We start from the raw sequence: 20,952 nt of genomic DNA on the forward strand, positions 1-20,952 counted from the left end.
AGTTGCACATCAGATTCCCTGCTCAGCGGGGAATCTGCTCCTCCCTCTTCCTTGTGTTCACTCTCTCTCACAAATGAATAAATACATTAAAAAAAAAAAATCAGTGGCAGCCCCGGTGGCTCAGTGGTTTGGCGCCACCTTCAGCCTGGGGTCTGATCCTGGGGACCCAGGATCGAGTCCCACGTCGGGTTCCCTGCGTGGAGCCTGCTTCTCCCTCTTCCTGTGTCTCTGCCTCTCTCTCTCTCTATGTCTGTCATGCATAAATTAAAAAAAAAAGTATTTTTTAAAAAAAATCAGTATTGACTCCTTAAAAACAAAACTAACAAAGAGACAAACACAAACATGCCTGTCAGTGAATCTTAGAAGATAGTAGGTTTTCTGGTATACAGAAGCATCATAAAGAAATGCACAGATGAGCCAGTGTGGCATATTGGGAGACTGTGGAAACTTCAATGTTTTTAAGAGTATATTGGTGGTAAAAAGTTTTGTAACATTGAAATGAAGTTAGTTTGGGGACTCTAATGTCATGTTAAGAAGCCTGGGCTTTGGTGCTTTAAAGAATAACACATTGGGGTGCTTGGGTGGCTCCAATGTGCTCATGAAGCCTAGTTTAAAAAAATTAAGTAAATAAGTTAGCACATTTTTTGTTTGATTAGATAGACTAGATATTTTTGAAAGGACATCATGAGGGATTAACTTAGAGCATATGAGGAGAAGAATATGTCCTTAGTCACCGTTCTTCTGTTTAGGGCAGTAATCACAAGTTGTTGACCACACACAGAATATTCTGGGTGAAGGAGAAAAGCAGGCATTCTCTGATGAGAATCCTTTTTTTTTTTTTTTCTTTTTAAGTAAGATTTTATTTATTTATGAGATAAATGAGAGACACACAGAGAGAGAGGCAGAGACACGGGGAAGGAGAAGCAGGCTCCATGCAGGGAGCCCGATGTGGGACTCGATCCCGGGTCTCCAGGATCAGGCCTTGGGCTGAAGGCAGCGCTAAACTGCTGAGCCACTGGGCTGCCCCTCTGATGAGAATCCTAATAAGTCTTAGGTTAGCTACTTGGGTAGACCCAGATGCTTCTGCTTACTTTGAGAAGGGAGGTGGAAGGAGAAGTAGATGATTGTTGTGTCACTGCTTGCTTTGGTTCTGGTTTTCGTACTAAAGGGACGCTGTGTGAGAGTAAGTTCTGCTTTGCACGAATGAGTTAGAATTCTTCTAGGTCTGTTCCAGGTGGAGATACTGCTAGGAGGAATTTGAAAGAAAAATGGGAGCCCAGGAAAGAGGCTGGAGCCAGAGGGGGTGGGGGGGAGGCATGAGCCTTTCTTGTAGAGTGAGAAAAGAGTGGAAAAGGCGAGAATTTATAGGTGAGAGATGATGGGGTTTGCAAACACTGCAGAAGAGATGCAGGTCTAGTGCAGAGGCAAGGGGAGGGGGAGTAAGCTGGAACAGAGGGGTGTCCCTGGCAAGAAAGAAGTCAGCAAGAAGGTTGGAAATAACTGTTTGACTGTGATGAGCTCATTTGGTTTCATCGTCCCCAAAGTTTATTCACAGTGTGAAAATTGTGTAGTATTTTCTTTAGCACCTCTCCAGCCAATCATTTCATATCCATACTTTTCTTCTTCTCTCAAGTATGGATATGTGAACAGAAAGTATTCTGCACTACAAGAAGCTTTATGTAGAATCCTGGCAATTCATTAATTTTCATATTGGCTTAACATCTTAAAAGATGTTACTTTTAAGCCACTTAAGCTCTTGGCCTTTCACTTTCAGAGCTTACCCAGATCGAGGACCCTAGAGAACAGTGGAGGCACGAGCAGGAGCGGATGCTGAAGGAGTATTTGGTTGTAGCCCAGGAGGCCCTCAACGCCAAGAAAGAAATCTACCAGATTAAGCAGCAGCGGTTCCAGCTAGCTCAGGAGGAGTACCAGCAGCTGCACAAGATGTGTGAGGATGACAGCCGCTCCTATGCCAGCTGTGAGTTGACTGCTCCTGGGCCTTGGAAGCCAACTATCTGCTAGTTTACCTGTAAACCCTGAACGTGCTCCCTACTTTCTCCCTACACAGTATTGGGTGATCAGTATTTTGATCTGAAGTCAAATACCATTCAGCCAGTGCTTTAGCGAGGATTTATCTGGGGCCTATGCCTCATGCCCAGGTACCATGGTATGGTGGAGTCTGTGAAAGCAAAGGTCCCACCCTCCAGACCTTATATTCATGGGGAAGGAAGGAAAGCAAGTTTCAAGGAACTCTTGTGAAATAGCTTTCCTTGTCCCATGTGTTTTCCATTTGTTATTGCGGATAGGAACTTTATTAGGAAAAGTCAAAACATTTTGTTCCTGGGCAGCCCCTGTGGCGCAGTGGTTTAGCGCTGCCTGCAGCCCAGGGCGTGATCCTGGAGACCTGGGATCGAGTCCCACATCGGGCTCTCTGCATGGTGCCTGCTTCTCCCTCTGCCTGTGTCTCTGCCTCTCTCTCTAGCTGTGTCCCTATGAATTAAAAAAAAAAAAAAAATTTTGTTCCTGATATACTTAGTCACTGCGTGAGCCAGTTTCTTCCAAACTTGTCACAACCCACCACAGTTGCATACAGCCAAAACTGGAGAGCCAGTACATAGAAAAAATTAATGCAGTTATTACTGGTTTTACCTTATAAAAGGTTTTACCTTTTACCTTATATGAAGGGGTTTACCTATAATGTAATGGCCGTGTTGCAATTGTCTGGTTTCACTGGGTAGCAGAATTTTGAACACTAAAGACAGGTTCATAGATTTATTCTGTATTATAAATTAGAATGGATTAAAAAAATACCCAAACAGCCTAACGGCACGTGGGTGGCTTGGTCAGTTAACCTCTAACTCTTAATTTCAACTCAGCTCATGATCTCACGGTTGTGATATCAAGCCCTACTTGAACAACAACAAAACACAAAGGGGCCATATTTCTAATACTGCTTTGGTTTTTATTTTGTTTTCTTTGATATTGCAGGTGAATAAGTCATATATGCTTCCTATAATGATGGAATTTTTCTCTGTAACTAGATTTTAAGATATTTCCATGATCATATATGCCTTAAAAATGTGTTCAGGGATAATAGTTTCTTGTTTCCACGTTGCCCAATGCCTCCTCATTCACATATGGATAAATACTACCTTTTTTCCCCCCCAATCACAATGGTTAGGTCACTACTAAGTTTTTATAAATTGGTTTTTTAATCTCTATAGCTTTCTTTTCTTGTAATGTTTTGTGACTTTATTGTCAGGGTTATACTGGTCTCATTGATTGAATTAAGGAGTGATGCTCTTTTCAGAAATAATTTTTATAAAATTTATATTAAATATTTTTGAGATGTTTAATGACATTCACCATAAACACTGCCATTGTCTTTGTAGAAATTCTTTTTTTTTTTTTTTTTTAAGATTTTATTGATTTATTCATGAGACACACAGAGAGGCAGAGAGAGACACAGGCAGAGGGAGAAGCAGGCTCCCTATAGAGAGCTTGATGCAGGACTTAATCCCCAGGCCAAGGATCACACCCTGAGCGGAAGGCAGATGCTCAACCATTGAGCCACCCAGGTGTCCCTGTGGAAATGATTTAAACTACGAATTCAGTGTCTTTAATAGATGCAGGGCTATTGAGGTGTTCTATTTCTCCTTGAATCCATTTTGGCATGTGTATTTTTTAAAGAATCTATTTGATCTAATCAAAAGGCTTGCACACTTTTCTGTAGAGCATCAAACAGCAAAGATTATAAACTTTGAGGCTCTTCATTACAGCTATTCATCCCTGTTGTTACAGTGCAAAATTAGTCAGAGATAATTTCTAATGAATGTGTGTGGATATATCCTAGTATAATTATAGGCATAGGCAGCAAGCTGTATTTAACTCTAAGGGAAATATGCTGCTCCTTAACCTAAGCTGTCAAATTTATAATGTTCATAAGATATGAATATTATTAGAAGACCCATATCCTTTCAATTTCTATAGCTTCTTAGCAGTTTATTTCATTACTAATAATGAGTAAATTTGTGTGTTCTGTATTTTTTCTTAATCAGTGTAGTTATAGTTTTATTAATTTAACTTATCCTTATAGTGAACTCTTTTAACCTTATTTATTTCTCTTATTTATTTTTTGCTTTCTATTTTACTGATTTCTGTTCTTTATTATTTCTTTTCTACTATTTAGTTTGATTTTCGTTTTCTCCTTTTCTGCCTTCCAAAAGTAGAAGTCCCTAAAGTTAGATAATTGAATTTGGAACTTTTTTTTCTCACATAGAATTTAAGGATTACATTTTCCCTTAAACACTTTTTAACTAAACAAATATTTCTGTGCTGTGTTTTCATTTTTCTTTTAAACTTTTTCTAAATATTTTCTAATTTCTTTTATGATTTATTTTTGGTCCATGAGTTCCTTAGAAATACACTTTTGGGACTTTTTATGATGTCTTGTTACTTATTTCCAGTTTGATTCCTTTGTGGTAAGAAAGTACTGTATGTAAGCATTTGATCTTTGGAAATCTATTGAGACAATTTTTATAACTGAGCATATGAGTTTTTTGGTGCTCTTGTGAGACTAGAAGCCCATAAAATTTTGCTTTGCGGTCATACATGTAACAGGAGCATTAGCTTGTAACTGGTTATAAGCATTTACTGATCATAAATCTTTCAGAAAGCCACTTAGCTAAAATGATATTTCACCACATCATATTGCAATTTTTATAGGTAATAAAAAAGAACCAATATTAACAATTTCATGTCATTCAACCTAATAGAGTATTTCATTCCAGGAGTATATGGTTAAAGTTCATTCAAGAAGTGCTCAAATCCACCTTTTTAAAAAGATTCTATTTATTTATTTGAGACAGAGTGAGAGAGAGAGAGCTCACAAGAAGGGGAAAAGGACAGAGGGAGAAGTAGACTTCCCTCTGAGCCGCAAGCCTGATGAGATACTTGATTCCAGGACCCTGAGATAACCTGAGCTGGTAACTGACTGAGCCCCTCAGCCAACCCTCAAATCCATCTTTTAAAGAATGGGCTTAAGGGATACCTCAGTGGTTGAGTGTCTGTCTTCAGCCTAGGACATGCTACTGGGGTCCTGGGTTGAGTCTGGCATTGAGCTCCTCTCAAGGAGCCTACTTTTCCCTCTGCCTATGTCTCTGCCTCTTTTTGTGTGTCTCTCATGAATAAATAAATAAAATCTTCTTAAAAAACTAAAAAAATAAAGAATTGAGTTGAAAAGGTGGTGTCATAAAATCTTTTTAAAAAACAAAAAATAAAGAATTGAGTTGAAAAGGTTGGTGTACCTGATGGTACATTTCTGGCTAGTGGATTAAAAGAAAAATTGAGTAAAGACAACTTGGTATTATATACCGGCTACTGCTACACTAGTCAGTCATTACTTGTAGCAGAATCCAATGATTTTAAGTATGCAAATATAGGAGGATATCAGAACAGATTGTCTAATCGCAGACCCATTCTATACTGTAATGTGAGGAGGAATCCCAGAATTAGACCTAACTAGGTTAGCATCCACTTAGACATGGAACATTGCTGAGCCTATAGGTGAAACATATTCTGTAGTTACAGTCATTTGAGATTGGCGCATTCCAAAGTTAAGTTTTTGTATTTTCATGGGGCTTTTACTCTGTTGATAATTGAGTAAAGAATAAATTACTTTCTTTTCTGTGCCCATGGAATTTAGTTAATGCCCAGGAAAAAGAAACACTAAAATTGCTAGTTTTGAAGTAGTTGTTTCTTCATTACAGGTATCTGATGACTATGGTGTTGACCTGGTATTTTAACATACCTTGCAGATTCCATTTCCAAATCTGTTTCTTCCATAGATAAAATATCTGCATCAACTTGTGTAGTGGGTGGTCTTGAAGGCCCAATTATATACTTGCCTATTTTATTAAAGGATAGGAAATGCCAGTGGCTTTTGCTGGGGCCAATTAGCTTATTACAGAAACAACTATTAATAAAATCTAGCAATTAATGCAAGTGGTTTGTCAGTTTGCTGGGCTTTTGACCAAGCTGTTTCAAATTGCCACTTAATCTAAACTATCAGTTAACTGAGCTAATCAAATGAATTATTTTGAGGCACAAGATGAAGTTCAACATAATGATTCTTTCAGCTTACCTAATACCAGCTTGAATTATTTTGATCTAATGAATGTCTTTAATATACCAGATATACTAGATCCTTGTTGGAAGATGCTGGTAACTATGTGTAGAAAAAGCAAAAGGATATAGAAGATAGTATATAGAATAATAGGTACATAATGGGAAATGGAAAGTTGTTCAATGGATACAGTTTTATTTTGCAGGATGGAAAGAGTTATGAAGATGGATGGCAATGATGGTTACACAGCATTGCATAAATGGAGTTAATATCACTGACCTGTATTTAAACTGATTAAAATGGTAGATTTTATATTATGTATATTTTTACAATAGTTTTAAATATTAATACCTGAATCCCATTTTGGGGGAATTTTGATTTCATTTACCTTAGGTGTGGTTAGTATTTTTTGTTGTTTTAAAGCGCTGCAAGTGATTCCTAGAAATGAGATCTAGTGGTCTAGTCTGACTGAGAAAGCCTCATCTAGCAGGAATATGTCTTTTGTTTTCCTGGCTTTTGGGAGCTACATGGGCAGGTCCTAATACCAAATGTCTCTGGGTGAATGGAAAAGATTCTTGCAAAAATGAACTATTGGGACTTCATCAAGATAAGAAGCTTTTGCACAGCAAAGGATACAGTCAACAAAACTAAAAGACAACCTACAGAATGGAAGAAGATATTTGAAATGACATATCAGATAAAGAGCTAGTTTCCAAGATCTATAAAGAACTTCTTAAACTCAACACCAAAGAAACAAACAATCCAATTATGAAATGGGCAAAAGACATGAAGAGAAATCTCACAGAGGAGGACATAGACATGGCCAACATGCACATGAGAAAATGCTCTACATCACTTGCCATCAGGGAAATACAAATCAAAACCACAATGAGATACCACCTCACACCAGTGAGAATGGGGAAAATTAACAAGGCAGGAAACCACAAATGTTGGAGAGGATGCGGGAAAAAGGGAACCCTCTTACACTGTTGGTGGGAATGTGAACTGGTGCAGGCACTCTGGAAAACGGTGTGGAGGTTCCTCAAAGAGTTAAAAATAGACCTGCCCTATGACCCAGCAATTGCACTGCTGGGGATTTACCCCAAAGATACAGATGCAATGAAATGCAGGGACACCTGCGCCCCAATGTTTATAGCAGCAATGTCCACAATAGCCAAACTGTGGAAGGAGCCTCGGTGTCCATCGAAAGATGAATGGATAAAGAAGATGTGGTTTATGTATACAATGGAATATTACTCAGCCATTAGAAACGACAAATACCCACCATTTGCTTCAACGTGGATGGACCTGGAGGGTATTATGCTGAGTGAAGTAAGTCAGTCGGAGAAGGACAAACATTATATGTTCTCATTCATTTGGGGAATATAAATAATAGTGAAAGGGAATATAGGGGAAGGGAGAAGAAATGTGTGGGAAATATCAGAAAGGGAGACAGAACATAAAGACTCCTAACTCTGGGAAACGAACTGGGTGTGGTGGAAGGGGAGGAGTGCGGGGGGTGAGGGTGAGTGGGTGACAGGCACTGAGGGGGACACTTGACGGGATGAGCACTGGGTGTTATTCTGTACGTTGGTAAATTGAACACCAATAAAAATTATTTTATTAAAAAAACAAACCTACAAGAAACCCCTTTAAAAAAAAAAAAAAAGTAAAAGATTCTTGCCTCAGCTAAGGTGAGAAAGTGCCGATCTACCCTGAATTCTTCTGTTAGGTAGTGGTAAGAATGGAATTATCAACAAATGTCCTGTTAGCAATTTTTCTGAGACTACAAGTCCATTGCAGTGACACTTTTCCTTTGCTTCTCTTTTGAAAAAAGGGGTAAGATTACTCCCTTAATGACTAATAGTATTCACAGTAGTTCTGTGCATTTCAAATCCCTGTTTTCCTCATGAAATTGCACAAAGAATTTTATTGCAGCAATCAGATTATTATTTAGCATTGCAGTTAACATTATTGGACTTTGGTAGTAGGGTTATTTTCTTATTTTAATTAATTAATTAATTAGTTTATGAGAGGCACAAACACGGGCAGAGGGAGAAGCAGGCTGCCTGCGGGGAGCCCCATGCGGGACTTGATCCTAAGACCCCAGGGTCATGCCCTGAGCCAAAGGCAGATGCTCAACCACTGAGCCACCCAGGCACCCCAGTAGGGTTATCTTCTATCCTTAATGGGAAAAAGATCCTAGACAATAACTATTGCCATTATTTTCATTTGCAAGTTAACACAAATGGAAGTGAAGATATAAACCCCAAACTCATCTGTATGTTCTCTTGGTCCCAAGTGAAAGACATCCTAGATTAAATCCTTGAGAAACTTTTAAGTCCCAGGAGTTTATTGTGGAAATTCTGTATAAATTATTTTTTCTTTTTAGGGAATTGTTGTATGTGTTCTTTAGTTTTTGGCCTTAATAAATGGAAACAAATTTTAGACAAAACAAAAAAATAAGAATTAGCAAAAGATATTTTTATTTTATTTTATTTTATTTTATTTTATTTTATTTTATTTTATTATTTTATTTTATTTTATTTTATTTTATTTTATTTTATTTTATTTTATTTTATTTTATTTTATTTATTTTTTATTTTATTTATTTATGATAGTCACATAGAGAGAGAGAGAGAGAGGCAGAGACACAGGCAGAGGGAGAAGCAGGCTCCATGCACTGGGAGCCTGATGTGGGACTCGATTCCGGGTCTCCAGGATCGCGCCCTGGGCCAAAGGCAGGCGCCAAACCGCTGCGCCACCCAGGGATCCCAGCAAAAGATATTTTGACATAAAAAACAATTACATTTTAAAAACGTTTTATTCCATTATTTTCAAGTAACTGATTCTAAATAAATGAAAATTTGAAATTATGAAATCATTTTGGCAACATTCTTGCTATACCAGAAATGTGTTACTAGTGAAATGGGTTGTTTGTTATGACAGAAGACAAATTAAATAAATTTTTCATAGAAAGTTTTTTCTCCTCTTTTTATATATATATATATATATATATATATATATATATATGTTATATATATATATATATATTTTATTTTAGTTCAATTTGCCAACATACAGCATAACACCCAGTGCTCATCCCGCCAAGTGCACCCCCCCTCAGTGCCCATCACCCAGTCAGTCACCCCCATGCCCTGTCCACCTCGCTTCCCCTACCCCTTTATTTCCCAGAGTTAGGTGTCTCTCATGTTTTATCACCCTCACTGATATTTTCACTCATTTTCTCTCCTTTCCCTTTATTGCCTTTCACTAATTTTTATATTCCCCAAATGAATGAGACCATATAATGTTTGTCCTTCTTCAACTGACTTATTTCACTCAGCATAATACCGTTCAGTTCCATTCACATTGAAGCAAATGGTGGTTATTTGTCATTTCTAATGGCTGAGTAATATTCCATTTATCCATATACCACATCTTATTTATCCCTTCATCTTTTGATGGATACTGAGGCTCCTTCCACAGTTTAGCTATTGTGGACATTGCTGCTATAAACATTGGGGTGCAGGTGTCCCGGCATTTCACTGCAGCTGTATCTTTGGGGTAAATTCCTAGCAGTGCAATTGCTGGGTCATAGGACAGTTCTTTTTTTAACTCTTTGAGGAACCTCCAGTTTTCCAGAATGGCTGCCCCAGTTCACATTCCCACCAACACTGAAGAAGGTTTCCTTTTCTCCACATCCTCTCCAACATTTGCTGTTTCCTGTCTTGTTAATTTTCCCCATTCTCACTGGTGTGAGGTGGTATCTCATTGTGGTTTTGATTTGTATTTCAGTGATGGCCAGTGATGCGGAGTATTTTCTCATGTGCTTGTTGTCCATGTTTATGTCTTCCTCTGTGAGATTTCTGTTCATGTCTTTTGCCCATTTGATTGGATTGTTTGTTTCTTTGCTGTTTAGTTTAATAAGTTCTTTATAGATCTTGGATACTAGCCCTTTATCTGCTATGTCATTTGCAAATATGTTCTCCCATTCTGTAGGTTGTTTTTTAGTTTTGTTGACTGTTTTTTTTTTTTTTTTTAAGATTTATTTATTTATTTACTCATGAGAGACACAGACACAGAGAGAGAGGCAGAGACACAGGCAGAGGGAGAAGCAGGCTCCATGAAGGAAGCCGGATGTGGGACTGGATCCCAGATCTCCAGGATCACACCCCAGGCTGCAGGTGGCGCTAAACCGCTGCACCACTGGGGCTGCCCTTGTTGACTGTTTCTTTTGCTGTGCAGAAGCCTTTATCTTGATGAAGTTCCAGTAATTCATTTTTCCTTTTGGTTCCCTTGCCTTCATGGATGTATCGTGCAAAAAGTTGCTGTGGCCAAGTTCAGAAACGGTATTGCCTATGTTCTCCTCTAGGATTCTGATGGATTCTTCTCTCACATTTAGATTTTTCATCCATTTTGAGTTTATCTTTGTGTATGGTGTAAGAGAAGCGTCTAGTTTCATTCTTCTACATGTGGATGTCCAATTTTCCCAGCACCATTTATTGAAGAGACTGTCTTTTTTGGGTGGAGAGTCTTTCCTGCTTTTTCAAATATTAGTTGACCATAAAGTTGAGAGTCTACTTCTGGATTCTCAATTCTGTTCCATTGATCTAGGTGTCCGTTTTTGTGCCAGTCCCACACTGTCTTTATGATCACAGCTTTGTAGTACAACCTGAAATCTGGCATTGTGATGCCCCCAGCTCTGGTTTTCTTTTTTAATATTCCTCTGGCTATTCAGGGTCTTTTCTGATTCCACACAAATCTTAAGAAGATTTATTTCAACTCTTTGAAGAAAGTCCATGGTACTTTTTTTAAAGATTTTATTTATTTATTTTCGACAGACAGAGAGAAAGAGAGAGGCAGAGACACAGGCAGAGGGAGAAGCAGGCTCTATGCAGGGAGCCCGATTGGGACTCGATCCTAGGTCCCCAGGATTACACCCCGGGCTGAAGTCAGCGCTAAACCGCTGGGCCATCAGGGCTGCCCAGTCTATGGTATTTTGATAGGGATTGCATTAAATGTGTAAATTGCCCTGGGTAACATTGACATTTTCACAATATTAATTCTTCCAATCCTTGAGCATGGAATATTTTTCCATCTCTTTGTATCTTCCTCAATTTCTTACAGAAGTGTTCTGTAGTTTTTAGGGTATAGGTCCTTTACCTCTTTCGTTAGGTTTATTCCTAGGTATCTTATGCTTTTGGGTGCAATTGTAAATGTTATTGAGTCCTTAATTTCTCTTTCTTCAGTCTTATTGTTAGTGTATAACAGTGCCACTGATTTCTGGGCATTGATTTTGTATCCTGCCACACTCCAATTTGGATTTTGTATCCGAATTGCTGTATGCGTTCTAGCAATCTTGGGGTGGAGTCTTTTGGGTTTTCTATGTACAGTATCATGTCAGCTGCAAAGAGGGAGAGTTTGACTTCTTCTTGCCAATTTGAGTGCTTTTTATTTCTTTTTGTTGGACGATTGCTGAGGCTAGGAATTATAGTACTATGTTGAATAGCAGTGGTGAGAGTAGACATCCCTGTCGTGTTCCCGATCTTAGGGGAAAGGCTCCCAGTGTTTCCCTATTGAGAATGATATTTGCGGTGGGCCTTTTGTAGATGGCCTTTAAGATGCTGAGGAATGTTCCCTCTATCCCTACACTCTGAAGAGTTTTGATCAGGAATGGATGCTGTATTTTGTCAAAAACTTTCTCTGCATCTATGAGGATCACATAGTTCTTGTTTTTTCTCTTGTGAATATGATCTATCACATTGATTATTTTTATTTTTATTTTTTTAATTTTTTTTATTTATTTATGATAGTCACACAGAGAGAGAGAGAGGCAGAGACATAGGCAGAGGGAGAAGCAGGCTCCATGCACCGGGAGCCCGACGTGGGATTCGATCCCAGGTCTCCAGGATCGCGCCCTGGGCCAAAGGCAGGCGCTAAACCACTGCACCACCCAGGGATCCCTGATTGCTTTATTAATGTTGAACCAGCTTTGTATCCCAGGGATAAATGACACTTGGTCATGGTGAATAATCTTAATATACCATTGGATCCTATTGGCTAGTATCTTGTTGAGAATTTTTGCATCTGTGTTCATGAGGGATATTGGTCTGTAATTCTCCTCTTTGGTGGGGTCTTTGTCTGGTTTTGGAATTAAGGTGATGGTGGCCTCACAGAACGAATTTGGAAGTATTCCATCCCTTTCTATCTTTCGGAACAGCTTTAGTAGAAAAGGTATTGTTTCTTCTTTAAATGTTTGATAGAATTCCCCTGGGAAGCCATCTGGCCCTGGACTTTTGTGTCTTGGTCAGTTTTTGATGACTGCTTCAATTTCCTCCCTGGTTATTGGCCTGTTCAGGTTTTCTGTTTTGTCCTGTTCTACATTTGGTAGTTTGTGGTTTTCTAGAAATGTATCCATATCTTCTAGATTGCTTAATTTATTGGCATATAGTTGCTCATAATAAGTTTTTTAAATCGTTTGTATTTCCTTGGTATTGTTGGTGATCTCTCCTTTTTCATTCATGATTTTATTAATTTGAGTATTTTCTTTTCTTTTTTTTTTTAAAGATTTTATTTATTTATTTACTCATGAGAGACACAGACACAGGGAGAGAGGCAGAGACACAGGCAGAGGGAGAAGTAGGCTCGATGCCGGTAGCCCGACCTGGGACTCAACCCTGGGTCTCCAGGATCAGGCCCTGGGCTGAAGGTGGCGTTAAACCGCTGGGCCACTCAGGCTGCCCGTTCTCTTTTGTTTTTAATAAGACTGGCTAATGGCTTATCTATCTTATCAATTCTTTCAAAAAACCAACTCCTGGTTTTGTTGATCTGTTCCACAGTTCTTCTGGTCTCTATTTCATTGAGTTCTGCTCAAATCTTTATTAACTGTCTTCTTCTACTGGGTGTAGGATCTATTTGCTGTTCTTCCTCCAGCTCCTTTAGGTGCGAGGTTAGCTTTTGTATTTGAGTTCTTTCCAGTGTTTGGATGGATGCTTGTATTGCGATGTATTTCCCCCTCAGGATTGCTTTTGCTCTGTATCCCAAAGATTTTGAATGGTTGTATCCTCATTCTCATTAGTTTCATGAATCTTTTTAATTCTTCTTTAATTTCCTGGTTGATCCTTTCATCTTTTAGCTGCATGGTATTTAACCTCCATGTGTTGAATTCCTTCCAAGCTTCTTCTTGTGCTTTAGTTCTAGTTTCAAAGCATTATGATCTGAAAATATGCAGGGGATAATCCCAATCGTTTGTTATCAGTTGAGACCTGATTTGTGGCCCAGTATGTAGTCTACCCTGGAGAAAGTTCCATGTGCACTTGAGAAGAATGTGTTACAGTTGCATTTGGATGTAAAGTTCTATAAATATCTGTGAAATCTATCTGGTCCAGTGTATCATTTAAGACTCTTGTTTCTTTGGAGATACAGTGTTTAGAATATCTATCAATTGCAGAAAGCACCATGTTCAAGTTTCCGAGTACAAGTGTATTGTTATCTATGTCTTAACTTTGGATATTAATTGATATACTTGGCAGATCCCACATTAGGGGCATAAATATTCAAGACTGTTAGGTCTTCTTGTTGGACAGATTTTTAAGTATGATATAGTATCCCTCTTCATCTCTTACTACAGTCTTTGGGATAAACTTTAATTTATCTGATATGAGGATGGCTGCCCCTGCTTTCTTTTGAGGACCATTTGAATGGTAAATGGTTCTCCAACCTTTTATTTTCACCTAAGGAGTTGTCCTTAATTCTATAATGAGTCCCTTAATAGACACCAAATAGATGTGTTTTGCTTTTTTATCCAGTGAAACCCTGCTCTTTTTGATGGGATCATTAAGCCCATTCACGTTCAGAGTTACAATTAAAATATACGAATTTAGTGTCAATCATAACACGTGTTCAGTCCTGTTTTTGTGGATTGTTTCCTTGGACTTCCTCTTTCTTTTACAGAGTCGCCCTTAATATTTCTTGCAGAGCTGGTGTGGTGGTCACATATTCTTTCAGTTTCTATCTTTCTTGGAAGCTTTTTTTTCCTCCTTCTATTCTGAATGAAAGCCTCGCTGGATAGAGTATTCTTGGCTGCATGTTCTTCTCATTTAGGACCCTGAATATATCCTGCAGCCCTTTCTGGCCTGCCAGGTCTCTGTGGAGTGGTCTGCTGTTAACTTAATATTTCTTCCCATAAGGGCTAGGGATTTCTTGTCTCTTGCTGCTTTAAGGATCTTCTCTTTATCTTTGGAATTTGCAAGTTTCACTATTAGATGTCAGGGTGTTGAACAGTTTTTATTGATTTTACGGGGGATCTCTCTATTTCCTGGATCTGAAAGCCTGTTTCCCTTCCCAAGGTAGGGAAGTTCTCAGCTATGTTTTGTTCAAATACCCTTTGTAGTCCTCTGTTCCTTTTGGCACCCTCTGGAACCCCAATTGTAGATTTTCCCTGCTGAGTCTGTCATTTATTTCCCTTAACCTTTCTTTATGGTCTTTTAATTGTTTTTCTCTTTTTCCCTCAGCTTCCTTTCTTCCCATCCACTTTTCTTCTATGTCACTAACTCGTTCTTCTACCTCATTAACCCTCATTGTTCAGACCTCCACTTTGGATTGCATCTCATTTAATTGATTTTTAATTTTGGCCTGATTAGATCTAAATTCTGCAGTCATGAAGTCTGTTGAATGCTTATGCTTTTTTCCAGAGCCACCAGTGGGTGTATAATTGTGCTTCTGAATTGGCTTTCTGACATTGAATTGTAATCCAAATTCTGTTTCTCTGTGGGAGAGAGTACTGTTTCTGATGCTTTCTTTTGTGGTGAGTTCTTCCTTCTAGTTATTTTGCTCAGTGTAAAGTGGCTAAAAACAAGTTGTATTGGATAAAGGAAGGAAAAGTAGAAAGAAAATGGAGGGGAAACAAAAAACAGGGAGGAGTATACTCCTACTACTAGGACTACTATATACCGTAAGTCCCTAGACTTTCCTGGAGTTCCTACGCTGCTTGGTCAAGAACTTACTCTTCCCCTGTCCTCCTAGCTGGTCTTTTGGGGGAGGGGCCTGCTGTGCTGATTCTCAGGTGTGTGCACTTGGGGGAGCTGCCCCGCCTCCTGCCAGGTGCTGGCTTAGTGGGAGCTGTTTATCCTGTTAAGTCCCCTGCTCCTTGGTGGCCCTGCTCAGTCCCAGGCACTTGGTGACAGCAGGAGGAACAACAACAGTGGTGGCAGTCAGCTCTCCAGCTCTGAAGTCAGCTCCAGGAGTACCTACCACAGTCTCCCAGTCTGCAGGGGCCTGGATGCTGGGGCGGGCGAGGGCCGGTGCTTATTTCTACTGCTTGGGGCCTCTAGGCGGCAGGAGCATCCTTGCTGTCCTGTGTCTTCCTGGCCTCTGCCTGTCCCAGGGGGAGCTCCGGATCCTGGACTGTGTCACCCAGCGCCTTGGGCTCCTGGCGCCATTGGAATTACACACCCGGGGCTGCGCAGCCCCCTCTGCCTGGAGCCGCCTCCTGAACTGCTGCCTGAGGGACGGGCCTGAGCGGCTCCCAGGCTCAACAGCCCCCTCCACGTGGAGCCTCTGCCTGAGCTGCTCCTGGGGCCGCGCAGCCCCCTCTGTGCAGAGCCACCAGCTGAGCTATCTGGGCCACCAGTCGCCGCTTGAGCCCTTTAGGGAGCTCAGCCCGTGATGTGTGGCATGCTCTCCCCAGGGACGCACTTCCTTTGTTAGTGACTCTGGGAGCCAGGGGGCATCATTGCCCCTCCTGGGATCCTGCCCGAGTTCCCTGCAAGTGCCTTTCCACCTGGGAAGATTGGTAAAGTTCATGCTTACCTGGGACTGTGCTTTCCTGTCTTGGAGGCACTCTTTGCCTGGCCTTAGCCTGGCTCCTCGCCGGGCCCCTCACCCTTGGATGCTTTTTTATTTTTATTTTTCCATCTTCCTACCTTGACAGAAGCGCAAACTCTTCTCATTGTAGTATTCCAGCTGTTCTCTCTTTAAATCTCAGGCCGAATTCGTAGGTTTTCAGGATGATTTGAAAGTTATCTAGGTAAGTTGGTGGCGACAGGTGACTTGGGATCCTACTCTTCCACCATCTTGCCCCGCTGTCTTTTCTTCTTTTTTTAAATGGGAAAATGTGATATGCGGAAATTATTTGGATAAAGAGTAAAGAGCTAGTGCCACCAGTGGGTCTTCTAAGCAGCTGAAGTTAATATAAATGATGCAGGTAAACTGTACCAGTGTGGGGTAGGCCCAGATGAAGATTGAGGAGCACCCCATCAGTTATAGAAGGGGTCGTTGCTGCAGCACAAAAGCCAGGAGCTTCCAAAGCATAAGAAAGAGAAAGGAGGTAGAACACCAAGAAAAAGCAATGCAGAGAAGTGAATGGGTTGATAGAAATTAGAAGAGGTCACCAATGGCTAAAACATCAGAAAAGATTTGTGGCTCTTTACAGGCATAATTTGGCTAACTGTGAAAGTTCTGCATGTCTTATCACTCTCAGCTACAGCTACTCATAATGATACTTACCTCTAAAAAGATTTTAAAATATGTTCACTGAATTGTTTAAGAAAGATTTAGGCCATGGGATTGCTGAGAAGATGGCTGATTAGGACACTAGGCTCATGTTGGTAAGAGTTACATCTAAGAAAATGACCCATGAAATGATCCAAGGACTGGCGAAACAGAGTTTCCACAGCTAAATATAGGAAAGAGGGCATATCAAAGAGGGAAGGGAGGGCAGAGATTCATTGTGCAGCCAAATAGATATGTAAAGCTGTCTGTGAGAGTGATGGATGCTGCAGGTGGGAAGAGGTAAGAGAAACAGTTCTTCACATAGGGGAAGAGGAATACCCATAACACTTGGCTTTAAAAATTAGCAGGATTTAATTTTATGAGTTTCTCCCATCAGTGAGACCTAAAACTTGGAATTCAAAAAATCAGTGGTTTCTATTCTGGTAGGTCCCAGAGGGAGAGAGAAAACTGAATCCCTGCTCTTAAGGAGAGAGCACAACAAACAATTCAGGGAGATACAACATGGAAGATGCAGTATGCCTGGGGACTCTGAAGGGAGAGTACTTACTCATGTTAGAGTATGTCCTGGAGGGACAGGGATCACTCTGAGACCCCTCCAGGAATGGAGGTGGTAGGTACCATTTCTTTCCCCTACCACCTGGCCAAAATATACAGCCACCTCTAAGAACCAACATGGCACAGACACTGACTACCTAAATTTGCTTATACCATTTATAGCCCTATCCCAGTCCTAAGTCCCCACTTTGGGGATCTGCTTCCTCAAGCCAGGCTTGCCTTATCCCAGTGCTATGGATATTGTCCCCCAGAAGACCTGTGCAAACCTTGCGAATGCTGTATTTTTTGACCCATGCACACTGTGGGACTTTGGTCCTGGCAGTGGGAGCAGGAGGTCAGTTTATGGAAGACAGACAAGCAAACCTTGCTAAAGCTGCACCCCCTTTCCTCACCTGTTCAAGGATCTACTCTGGCTGGCCCCATTTGCAGCAGAGGCACTGTGCAAATACTCCCCATCCCCCAGCATACTTCAGATATGCTTCTTTCCATAAATTTTTAGCTGGAGCAAACCCAGAGCATTGTGTGCAAGTATGGAGGTAGCACCAACAGGAACAAGAACTATTCCAAAATGACTCCTGTCCCAAGGAAAAGAGAAGATAATAATACCAGACCAGTTGACCCTATCAGTGGGCTGGGAGCAGACATCTGGTCTAACTGTAGCCCTATCCATCAATGAAACTCCTTGCGAAACAACACAGGGAGAGTGGCCTGAAGGTATTGCTACTGCATGTCTGGCAGATGCCTGGTCTGACTCAACTCAAGCAAAAAGTGACCTCAGACCGGCTTGGTAATAATGCAGGGACCAGACCTGACCATATAGGCCAAGAGAGCCATTGCAGATGACTGGACTAAAGGCAGACACCACTCAACTCTGATAGTAAGAGGAACACAGTACACAAAGCAGGTATCTTTGAAGTACCAAGTTCTGATGAACAGTGTACATCACACTGCAGCACAGTACAGGATCTGTTCTTCAAAGGGTGACTACTTTAAGAACAGAGACATAATTGACTTTCCTATAAAATTAAAATAGACCCAGAGAATTAGACAAAATGAGACAGAGGAATATGTCCCAAATGAAATAATATCATAAAATCACAGCAAGACACCTAACTAATAAGCAAAATAAGCAATATGCCTGATGGAGAATTTATGTTATAAAGATAATCACTCACTTGAGAAAAGATGGGAGGACGTCACTGAGATCCTCAAAAAAAAGAGATTAAAAAAAAAAAAAAAAGAACCAGAGATGAAGAAAACAAAATCAGCAATACTCTAGAGGAAATAAATAGTAGACTAGAAGAAGCAGAAGAATGGATCAGTGTCCTGGAAAACAGAATGGAAAGTGATCCATGGAAATTATGCAGAATGAAAATAGAGAACTTAGCAATACCATCAACTGTAATAATATTTTCATTTTAGGGATTCCAAAGGAGAGGAAAGAGAAAAGGAGACAAATTTTATTTGAAGAAATGATAACTGAAGACACCCCAAATCTGGGGAAGGAAACAAATCCAGATCCAGGAGCCAAAGAGATCCCCCAACAAAATCAAACTGAGGAGGTCTACAATGTTTGTGCGTGGTAAATAAAGTGGCAAAAAAGTGATAAAGAGAATCTTTAAAGCAACAAGAGAAAAGAAGAGAGTAACAACAAGGGAACTCAATAAAGATATCACTTGAATTTTCAGCAGAAGCTTTGAACATCAGGAGGGAGTGGCTTGATGTATTTTCAAAGTGCTGAAAGAGAACAATGTATGACAGATACAGCAGGGCTGTCATTCAGATAGAAGGAGAGATAGAGGGGATCCCTGGGTGGCGCAGCGGTTTGGCGCCTGCCTTTGGCCCAGGGCGCGATCCTGGAGACCCGGGATCGAATCCCACGTCGGGCTCCCGGTGCATGGAGCCTGCTTCTCCCTCTGCCTGTGTCTCTGCCTCTCTGTCTCTCTCTGTGTGACTATCATGAATAAATAAATAAAATCTTTAAAAAAAAAAAAAAAAAAAAGAAGGAGAGATAGAGTTTCCCAGAAAAAACAAAATTTAAAGGAATTCATCATCAAGGAACCAGCTGTATTAGAAATGGTGGTAGATGCCTCTGTCTTGTAAAGATAGACCACAAACAGGAGTCAGTAGGAAACAGAAAAATAGTAAAAATAAATGTATTTTAAAAATCAATCAAGAAACTCACAAAATAAGAGGTGTTAAGTATGATGCCATACACCTAAAACATGGGAGAAGAGTGAAAACTGTGTTCAAACTTAAGTGACCATCAACTGAATATAGAGTGTTATATGCAGAATGTTATATATAAATACTATATATAAATACTATATGCACACAGACGCACATATGTATGTATGTACATATACATATATGTATATATGTACATACATATATATACACACCAATCAAAAACTAGTAATAGATTTGCAGGAAATAACACATGAATCCAAGTATATCACTAAGGAAAGCCAATTTATCATGAGATAAGAAAGCAAGACAAAGGAACAGAGAAAACAATAAAAGTGATCACAACTACAAAACAAGTAACAAGAGACAATTATACTTATCAATAATTACTTTGAATGTAAATGGACTAAATACTGCAATCAAAAGACATATGGTGTCAGAATGAATCAGAAGACAGATCCATTTATATGCTGCCCATGAGACACTCACTACAGACCTAAAGAGGAACACAAATTGAATGTGTCTTTACTATACAAATGGATGTGAAGAAAAAGCTGGGGTACCAATTATATCTGACAAAATAGACCCTCAAACAAAGACTATAAAAGAAACAAAGGCACTATATAATTATAAAAGAACAATCTAACAGGAAGACAAAATAATTTTAAGTATGTATGAACCCAATATGCAAGTAGCCAAATACATAAAAGAGTTAATAATAAACATAAAAGACATAATTGATAAGAATATAATAATATAAGTGGACCTTAACACCTCCCTTACATCAATGGGGAGATTATCTAAACAGAAAATGAGGAAGGAAACAATAGCTTTGAATGGCACCCCAAACCAGGTGAATTTAACAGATGTTTCTGGAACATTCCATCCTAAAATAGCAGAATGAATAATTTTTTTCAAGTGCACATGAAACATTCTCCAGAAAAGACTACACATTAGCCCACAAGACAAATCCTCCCAAATTCAAGATCTAACTCATACCATGCATCTTTTTTGAGCACAATGTTATGAAACTAGAAGTTAACCATAAAAGATCTGGAAAGACATGGAGGGTAAACAACTTGTTGTTAATGAATGAATGGGATACCAGGAAATTGAAGAAATACAAAAATACATGGAGATAAATGAAAATGAAGACGTGATAATCCAAAAGCTTTGGGATACAGCAATTTGGTCCTAAGATGGAAGTATATAGCAATATAGGCTTACATCAATAAGAAGTCTCAGACAACCTAACCATAACCTAAAGGAGATGGAAAAAAGAACAAATGAAGCCTAAAGGTAGCAAAAATAAATGTTACAGAAACTACCAAAACAGTAGAACCGATCAGTGAAACCAGGAGTGGATTCTTTGAAAAGATGAACAATTTTGATAAACCTTTAGCCAGACTAATCCATAAAAAAAAAAAATCAAAATCACACATGAAAGATGAAAAAATAGCAATGAACACAAGAGAGATATAATGGATTATAAGACAGTAGTATGAAAACTTGTATGCCAACACATTGTTCAACCTAGAAGAAATAGATGCATTTCTAGAAACATAGAAACT

General features: G+C 39.6%; 1 protein-coding gene across 12 annotated transcripts in view; it reads left to right on the forward strand.

Annotated features, from left to right (window-relative positions):
- Window positions 1–20,952, forward strand: part of LOC140629100 (protein WWC3-like) — a 253,207-nt gene that overhangs the window by 122,051 nt on the left and 110,204 nt on the right. For 11 of the 12 annotated variants that reach the window (XR_012026979.1, XM_072818541.1, XM_072818543.1 and 8 more), the window contains one exon: window positions 1,775–1,978. The exons of the other annotated variant lie outside the window; for it this stretch is intronic. Coding sequence is in view for 10 of the 11 variants with exons in the window: in XM_072818541.1 (XP_072674642.1) it covers window positions 1,775–1,978 (204 nt within the window). In the remaining variant the exon portion in view is untranslated. The remainder of the gene's footprint in view (window positions 1–1,774; window positions 1,979–20,952) is intronic. 12 annotated transcript variants of the gene reach the window in all.

The sequence above is a fragment of the Canis lupus genome, chromosome Y (genome assembly GCF_048164855.1).
Source record: "Canis lupus baileyi chromosome Y, mCanLup2.hap1, whole genome shotgun sequence".
Classification (NCBI taxonomy): Eukaryota; Metazoa; Chordata; class Mammalia; order Carnivora; family Canidae; genus Canis; species Canis lupus.